The sequence below is a fragment of the Rhinolophus hipposideros genome (genome assembly GCF_964194185.1).
Source record: "Rhinolophus hipposideros genome assembly, chromosome: 4".
Lineage (NCBI taxonomy): Eukaryota > Metazoa > Chordata > Mammalia > Chiroptera > Rhinolophidae > Rhinolophus > Rhinolophus hipposideros.
In genome coordinates, this window is record NC_138050.1 from 21,592,916 (window position 1) to 21,602,255 (window position 9,340).

Here is a 9,340-nt window from a genome sequence, read left to right on the forward strand (position 1 = left end):
TTGCTGTTTCCCAGCCTGTCAGCACTTTACACTTACCTGCCATTGCTTCCATGGGCCTCTTTCCCTGGGATCCCTTTCCTTTCCCAGCCTGCAGTAGCCTTCTCTACAGTTCTTCTAGCCTTTGTGTTTCCTTTAGGGACTAGGTTACTTTACATTAGTCTCTAGTTATACGCAGTGGTGACTTCTCTACCCCTTTTGCAGGCAAGGCCCATGTGTCTCTTTGTAGCAAGTGCTTACTGAAAACCGGAGGTGCCAAAAAAATGTATACACATGATTTGTATTCATCTTTTGTTATAGGTATATATTGAGTATTACAATTTTAATCCAGTTTTTTCCTTCCTTAAAATGTGTATTTTTATTTTTTTTTGGCACCCTCTGTATAAGTTGGTTCTGTTAACTGCTGCCCTGTTGTTGTAGGCAGTAGGAAAATGGAGAGTAAAAGCCAAGCCACTTGAGGGCCATGGTGGGTTACAAGCCCTAAGCGGAAGGTAGAGAATCGGTGGTGGGAGCCAAAGGGGTGTTAGATGTGATGCCTTCAGACACTCCTTGTACAGCTTCCCTTTCCCATGTCTTCTGTAGTCGTGCGCAGTTTCTCTAACTTTAGTCCAGAACTAGTATCCCCGAGGCTACAACAGAATCTTTTCTGATTCACTGAGAGCAGAGCAGGGACTCGGCCCCAAGTTTGAGAGCTGTGTTGACAAGGCCCCAGGACAGAGTTCCTTTTGCATGGGGTGGCAATTCTCAGATATCATCCCATGATGACCCTGTTCTGCTAGCCATTCTCTATGGACTACATTTCATCCACCCCGGAGTTAAGAACTTGCACAAGCCTTTCTCTTTACTGGCCCTTTCCAGTGGAAGATATGGCAGTTAATTTTATTAACACTTCCTGAAGGGTGGGGAAGAGTCTGTGAACGTTTAAGTCCAGTTGATTCAGTACCAGAATCCTTCAAGAAGAAAGAGCATCTTGCCGTAGGAGAAGGGCTAAGAGAATTCCCAGGGCCTCCTTGCAAAAATAGAACTGGGGAAACGGAAAGTGAAGAAACTATACCTGGCAGAGACAGAAGAATATGTGTTTACCATTGGCCTATGGAGGTCTCTGTCTTTAGTTTTTACATCTGCCATATTCTCATGCCTAGGAGGCTTCTGGCCACCAAACCACGAACCTTCCTCTAACTCAGTCGCAACTAAGCTTCCACCCTCAGATTTGTTCCTAGTTGCATTACCTGAATCTTGCTGAGAGGTTGTAGCTGTTTTGTTGGTTCTGGTTTGCTGCTGTGTCCATCATAGCAGCCTGTTACCAACACCTGGCTCCTTTCTGGTTACTTCCCCACAGCGTTTTTTCTAAGGTAGATATTCAGTCGTGAGGCAACATCCATAAAAATGCCTAGTTATATAATGGCACTCAATAAATGTTTCCTTAATTAATTACTCTCCTTACATTCTATGTAAAAAAAAATCAGAAATTCTGACTGTAGACTTTTCATCTCTGCTTAAATTGAGTTTTCTTTTGTTTTCCAGAATAGATATGTTGGATATTTTGCAGATGTGAAAAATATCTACAACTTGAATCTCCCTCCAAGAAAAATAGTGACGATAGATAAAATTGTTATTCATTCAATTCGTGGTAAGTGCTTTATGTGTTATTGGAGAATTGGGCAGGGGGGCCCATGTTCTGACTGTTTGGGAGAGTTTTGCTCATAGTTCTATATACAGACAATGCCACCTCACGCCTGTCTTGTCATGCCTCCTCACATAGGAACCCCTCACCCTGGAATTGCCGTCAGCCCAGTGGTGCTATGGCTGTATTGCCAACCCTTATACGTCTTCTCTTTTCCTTCCCCATCACCAATTTGGGGGTTCTATCCCCTTCCCTTTTCTCCTGTTCTCACTGATGTGCTGGCCTCAGTCAGGTGGACTTCCTGGAGACCACTTCTTTCTCATACCTACCTCTAGTGCGAGATTCGTCTTGGAAGAGGGATTCCTGTATCATTTTTTCACCAACACCTTTCAGAAACCCTTTCTTTCTCATCACCCTAGTCTCTCCCTTTCCCTTCCCTCCATCTGTAGCTCCCTCACCCTCAGCAACTCCATCTTACACCCGAACTGCATATGAATTTTCTTGCCACAAATTTTTTTTTTTTTATAAATAACTTCCGAGTACTTGCCAGGCCCCATACTAGTCTTTCTCTGCCCTAAGGAGGCCCTGGCTGGTAAGCAGAGGAGAGGAATGAGTACATAAAGAGCTGACCTTGGAGTTGGGGGCACACAGAGGCTGGGTCGGGGGACAGCGCTTAGGTCTTCCTTACCTAAATCTACATGAACACAGAAAGAGTTGGGGAAAAACCTGGGCTCTGTGCTGTGTATTTCAACCCCCTAGCTGTTACCAATTATTACCATGAATACAAACCCTTATAAACTTTAAAAGAGCTCACTGTTTGCCTGCTTCGGGAATGTAAGGGGAGAGACCGGGGTCCATCATCACCCAAGGAGGCAGGAAAACTCCTCAGGTCATTTATCTGTGGGATTGAGAGAAAAAAAGAAGTGTCAGGGAGAGGAGCTAGCCTAAAATCCCATGTTTCTATTTCTTTGTCACCCACCTCACTTCCTGCACAGCTCTCCCTTAGGGCCAGTGGGAAAGCAGGGACATGTCAGCGTGGAGGGAATTGGGCCTCATTGTCCCTTGTAGAGGTGATCCAGGGAGCAGGCTTCTGATTCCTTAAAGCAGCAGCCAGACTGTTGACCATGAGACAGTGTGGAATGCTGGGCCTCTCACAGGGTGGGCATGGTGCCAGGGTGCCAAGTGTGTTTGGCCTTCTGAGGAGTCACACAAAATAAGATCTAAACATGCATTTTTTAAACAATTCTTCCAATTACTCAGAAAGAAAAGAGTCATTTAATATATATATATATGTTGCATAGTCAGAAAATAGTTTGTTAAAATATAAAATTGCTCTTTTCAGTTTATTTACATAGCCCCCTCCCCCATACACACACACAACCATATTGTCACCACCTTTTGTTGGAGTTGAGGAATTTTAATGGATTACCACAAACAAATTATATAGGTTTGTAGGTTCAGAAAACAACTTCAACCCAGTAGCATTGCCTCTGTGGGAAATTTTGGTCTAGATTTCCAAACAAACATTGTTCAGGCAGACCCTTAAAACACAACCTGTTGTGGCAAGAGGCTGCCTGTGCAAATGAGCAACTGTTTGTGAAAAGGCTTTGGCCACCACGACTGTGTCATGGGATGTGTGGGAATTAGAGGGACAGGGTTATAGGGGAGCCTAATGGGACTCCAGCTCTTGTCAGACCTCCCCAGGGTACAGCCAGGCTCATCCAACAGGTGGAACAGGTAGGGGACAGTAGAGCCTTGCTCCCCTTCTTTTCCACACTCAGTGGGGCCAGGGCTGGACCACTTTACTCTGTAGTGATGGAGGCAACATAGTCGGCTGTTGGAGGAGGTTCTTCCCCTCAGAAAGTTAAACCCAACTACAAAACCAACTCAGTGGTGTGAGAGCCTGAATTTATCCTCTGCCTCCATTTCCTTTTTATTAACCATGGGAATAACAGTATCTATACAAAGCTCCGTGAGTATTAAACTATTCAAAATTGGCAAATAGGCATTTGGTCTAATGGAGTTTTAATGCATTTCTCTAATATGAACAATGAGGATAGGAATAGAAATAGTTTCTCAAAATTCCAAGCTTCATGTTTTTTAAGTTATAGAATTTCATATGTTGTCTCGGTCTGATATTATATCTTAAGACTCTGACTTCTCTCTTGATATTTTAAATTTTATTTAAACTCTGTGGAGTTTAAAGGGAAGGCACAGATCTGGACAACAGCAGAGCTCACCCAAATTTATAAGTATTACAAGTGAAACCTGGTGGAGAGCTTCATGGGTTTGGTTTCCTAGTCTCAGGCCAACATAAAATAGAGGATTTTAATAAGTCCAGTTTGAGATTGTTCATGAAGACTTTCAGATACAAGTTGTGACCTTAGTAGCTGTTCAGTACAGTGTTGGTCCAGGTTTGCAGAGCAAACTTAAGAAGGACTACATGGCAAGTTAAAATTCTCACTGCACCCATGTAAATAATCAGGCCAAACCTAATGACACCGGCCTTCTTTTGGCATAAGAATAATCGTTATGGTCACAACAGAAAGGGGATGGGGAGACTGCCAGAAAAAAGTCTTTGAAACGGGCAAGACTTTGAAACCGGCAATATCTTGTCTAAACCCTTGTCCTTCCAGGGTTGTCTCTGCCTCTCATAGTTGTTAAGCTATTTTACAACACTGTAAGTTGCAGAAAATTGATGATAATGCAAATAATTTTTGTACATAGAAAGGCAAATTAGTTGTATCTGAGGAATGCAATTGTTGTTTGTAAATTCATTTGGTCATTCCTTATCTGCCTATAAACATGCAGTACTTTGAACTAGCTATAATATTTTACTGGTTCCATATTAATGAAAAAATTTTGACGTGTTAAAAAATGCAAGTTACAGGACTTGCATTTGGTATGCAACAATTTTTGTAAAACAAAAGGGGGAAATAATATGTTTTTATATTTGTGTATGTATGTATATATATACATATATATGTAAAAACTTATGGGCGAATATAGATTTGTATTTGATTATATATGCATAAAAAAGAAATAATAATAGTGGTTATCTATTTAGGGCTGGAGAATTAAAGAGATGTGGGATGGGTGAGACAAAGACTTTTCACTTGATGCCTTTTTTACATTTAATTTTTAAATCATGTAAATACATTAAAAAATTTTTTAACGTGGGAATTAACTTAAGCTTATAAATCAATGCCCTTTTCTTGTCACGTGATAAGTATTTGACTTAGTTTAGTTGTATATTTCACTAATTTCTGGAAGACATCAATAGAAAGAAGTTCTGCAACTGGAATGATACTCTGGGAACCGAGGCAAAGGAATCATGATTCCTAATGACAAATTAATAATATGGTGTTGGTGAAAACAAAACAAACATAAGGTGAACAATCAGGAATGATTAAGACTTTATTAGCATATTTGTTTCAGTTCTGTACCTTTAGTTCTGAGCATATTTAAGTGAAACAGGAAAGGTTGAAAGGAATGCAATAAAAATGAATTGGAGGCCTGCGATGTTAGCCCTTTGAGGAAATGGTAAAGGAAGTGAATTGAAAAAAGAGGCAAGAAACCATTTGTCTGTAAATATATACTGAAAACCACAGGAATGTTTGGATATCCTATATTTTCACAGAGACTGCTCTAGGGTCTAGATTTACACTAGGGCAAGAGGAATTTAGATTGTTATTAAGAAACACGAGTTGAAGTCTGAAGAAAGCAACACATTAGCAAGAAAAGTTTCCAGTCACCTTCCCTAATTTCTTTTTTTCTAGAAAGGTAAAGCTTAGACATTGAACTATAAGTCTTTTTTTTTTCCTCCAGCCTCATAAATTCTGTTTAGGAGACAGGATGAGGCTTGAAGCTTTATTATTCAAAGACAAAATCCATGCAAGACCCAAATGGTTCAATATTCATATGCTGTTAGCTGAGATAATTTTTTCTTTTTTTAATCCATCATGTTAATTGGTGAGACATTTAACCAGCCGAACTTTTTATTTTTATTCAGGTGTTGGAAAAGGCAATGGAAAAGATCTAAGAGTACAAATAGTAATGCTGAAAAGGCCTATTTTTTTCTGTTCTGCTTCCCAAAATTGTGTGGTAAGAGAAAGCATGTGAACTGAAAATTCTGGTGTTTGATTGTAAACCTAATGTCAAATCAGCGTGTTGACCTCTCAAAACCCCCACTCACCACAAAGAAGAAGCCATGTTGCTTTCTGGTAATGGTCCAACTTGGTGCCCCTGGGTCTAGCTGCAAGTCAGAATTAACCTAAACTTCAAAATATTTTTTTCAGGGAGTTTTCCAGAAATATTTTCAGTTCAGAGTGTTACTTTGGTGTTCACTTTTCCACAAATGCCAAGCATGTTCCCAGGAATCTATCGGAGTTTTAAATTCATGTGTTTGGTCATTTTTAGCTATATCTTTTCTTCTTGGTCATTTTATTATATGGCACTGATTCGGAAATTTTAGTGTGCATGAAAAAAATGCACAAAAATTAGTGTGCCTGAAAATCACCTAGGAGCTTGTAAAAATGCAGATTGCTAGGCTGTCCCCCAAATGTATGATTTAGGAAATCTGGAATGGGGCCCAGGAATCTTAAACTTAATGTCCCAGCTGATTCTAACTCAGATGTCCTGGGGGACTGCACAAGGAGAAACATGACAATGCAAGAGTCAATGGATTTGGGGGAGAATTGCTTTACCCAAAGCAATAGCACCTGGTAGTCAATGTTTTCTTCAAGATTGAAGAAACACCTAAGACTACAGATCTTTTCTGTATGTATGAAAGTTTCCTTCCCGGGTCTAAGAAATGTAAACTTTCAAAACATTCTCAGGCTCACGCCTCTAGTTCTCCTATTACCTCCCCAACACCACTCCTTTCCCTTTTTGCCCTTGCCCCAACTGAGGGCACACCCCCAGGTCTGATCCTTGGCTTTCTGTTCTTACCTCGATACATGCTGTCTTGGTTCCGCTCATCCATTCCAGTGCTTTCAACTGTACTTTGTTTCTTTCACTTACTCAACAAGTGTTTATGAGCACCCACTGTGAGGCAGATTCAGGAGCGACAACATAGACAGTCCCTGCTCCTACAGTTCAAGCACATTTGTCAATCCAGATCTATCAAATGAGCTTTGCTGCTGCTTCTGCAAGTGGCACCTGCATTCTCTCAGTCGGGCCTTCAAATTTGGTATTGTCTTTCATTCTCTGTCTTGGCCCCTAAATCCTGCTAATTCTACCTTCGAAATCTCTTCACTCTCTTCCTTTCTGTTCCTATTTGCCACTGCCCAGCCCGGGACGTCATTTGCTCATGCCTAGATTTCTACAATGCTCTCCTTATTTTTTTCCTCCTTATACAATGCAGTTCCTAGAGTCCTACAACATGCATCCTGAAATATTGCTCTCAGTGGGAAAAGCTGTAGGTAGAGCAGACGACACACTGTGCGCCCATGGTCAAAGCCAGTGAATACCTTTGTCTCAGTCTCAGATTACATCTCATGTATTATGAGGATTAAATTCAGTAATATATGTGATGTTGCTTTGTGAGCTATAAATTGCTAAATAAATGTTATCTGTAATAATTGAGGCCACTTTGTCACATCGGAAACGCCCCCACCATACTCAACATCTTCATTCTTATTTCTTTGGCTCTTGAGCTTTCGAGACATAGCCTTATGACACTTGAGCTCATTTCCATCAGTAATGTGACCTGCACACTCCATTCCAAGACTTGGATCCGCTGGCCCTTGAAGCACAACACTCTAATTTCTGCTTCATGGTTTTGCTGGTCTTTCTTCTTCTCCCCCCCGGCCCCCCCAGCCTCCTGTCTGAACTGGATTTTCTTTTCAGTGTTCCTCTTCATTTATACAAATCCTTCCATGCCCGACTCAATTTCTGCCTCCTCAGCGCAGCTTTCTTATTCTATACCTCCTGCCAACCTTTCCAAAGCACACAACAGCACACTCAGTCTTCATCACGCAGCTTGACACATAATTATATGCCATTCTACTATCGATCCTTATGTGTGTAGCTCCCTGAAGCACTGAGTCTGCACCTTCTTTTGTATTTTTCACAGGGCCTAGCAGAGGCCTTTCTCATTGTAGGTGGCATCATTATACAACGGGGAATCAATAACCAAAAATACTTAGTATAGCTTTAAAGTCGTTCATTCCAGAAACTTGGCCTGTCTTGGGTCACTCCATCTAGAAGTCTGCTATCAACAAAGACTATGGTCCCATATGTTGGGAATACACTAAGAAGCTCTATTTTAAACTGGCGAAAAGCAATGCATCACTGGTCATGTTGTATCAAAAATGACAATTTTAAAATTGAGCTTCTCAGTGTATTCCCAACATATGAAAATCAGGTGACACACATTCAACAGTAATGTTTACTTGGTTAAACTAATAGAAAATTGAAGACTATGTTTTTCCACTGTGCCCCACCATAACCCTCAAACATACTGGCCTTTTAAAAATGTAAAAATAGTATCGCAACTTTACAGAAATAATGATCAAATTTATTTACACATGCAGTGATGAGACCAAGAGTATTTGATAAATACAGGAAGCCTCAATAATTAGTGAACATGAACTTCACTGTTATACTTATTGTTATACTTATCTCATCAGCTCGGTTTATAGCTCTGAATTCCATGTGTTCATTCACAGATAGCTCATGATGCCGAAACTGACCAAGTAACAATTCAACTACTCAACTGCCCACTTCTGTATGATGATGTGAAAGTGCAGTTTTTCTCTTCTTCGGTGAGTAATCAAGAAACAGCCTATGCTGTCGTTCTTATCTGGGTCATTGAATGATCTTTGTTTGGGAATTCATTTGCTACATATCCCAACGAGGGAGATGTCAACTCCTAGCTAGGGAGGAAGACAAAAACAAGTCAGATCCATAACAGATTTTTTAAAGGGCATATGTAATTAAAATTTTTTGCTCATTGTTTTTTCCTAAATTCTATACAATTTGCATGTATTGATTTTTCAAGTAAGTGATATCAAAATGAAGATGTTGAAGAAAACAAAGGTTATATTACTGCATAGCAGTGATCACAATTTTGTTTTGTATCTTTAAAACACATTGCTCCCCATTATTTATAAAATACTTTAAAGTGAAGATTTTATTTTCCTCTGAATTGTTACATAATACATTATAAATAGTATTTTAATCTAATATTTACTTTACGTAAAATGAGTGTTTCCAATATTTACTTTATGAAAAATAAGAATTCTTTCATTGTCATCCCTTTAGAATGATTAGTTCTTAGTATCAATTTTACTACAAAGAATAACCTTTTTTTTAAACCATGTCTTTTTAGGATCTTCCTAGATACTATGACAACTGCCCATTTTTCTTTTGGTTCAATACATCTTTTATACAAAATAACAGGTATGGCTCATGATATAATCCAGTAGAAACAGCCTTATCTTCAATGTCTGTGTAAGATGTAATGGCAAGTGTTTTGCTGATTGCCAATAAGCTCAATTCACAGAAACCGAAAAATCCTCAAGTTACCATTCTTCATTCATACTCAATCTGGTTATTTAAAAAATGTGGCTATTCTTGAGACTGACTGTTGCATTACCCTCTAGGTCCATGTCATAGGACTGTTGTAAGTTAAAACATAATCAGATCTTGGGTGTGCAAATGAATCCCTTCCATGGAAGGTTAACATGAGTCTGCTCAGTACCGTGAATACTGCAG

General features: G+C 39.7%; 1 protein-coding gene across 1 annotated transcript in view; it reads left to right on the plus strand.

Annotated features, from left to right (window-relative positions):
* LOC308496853 (phosphatidylinositol 3,4,5-trisphosphate 3-phosphatase TPTE2-like) overlaps positions 1 to 9,340 on the plus strand; it is a gene marked incomplete at its 3' end in the record, with an annotated part of 34,467 nt that overhangs the window by 23,649 nt on the left and 1,478 nt on the right. The window contains exons 11-14 of the mRNA XM_081046649.1: positions 1,522 to 1,627; positions 4,258 to 4,301; positions 8,293 to 8,388; positions 8,955 to 9,025. Of these exons, the coding sequence (XP_080902775.1) occupies positions 1,522 to 1,627; positions 4,258 to 4,301; positions 8,293 to 8,388; positions 8,955 to 9,025 (317 nt within the window). The remainder of the gene's footprint in view (positions 1 to 1,521; positions 1,628 to 4,257; positions 4,302 to 8,292; positions 8,389 to 8,954; positions 9,026 to 9,340) is intronic.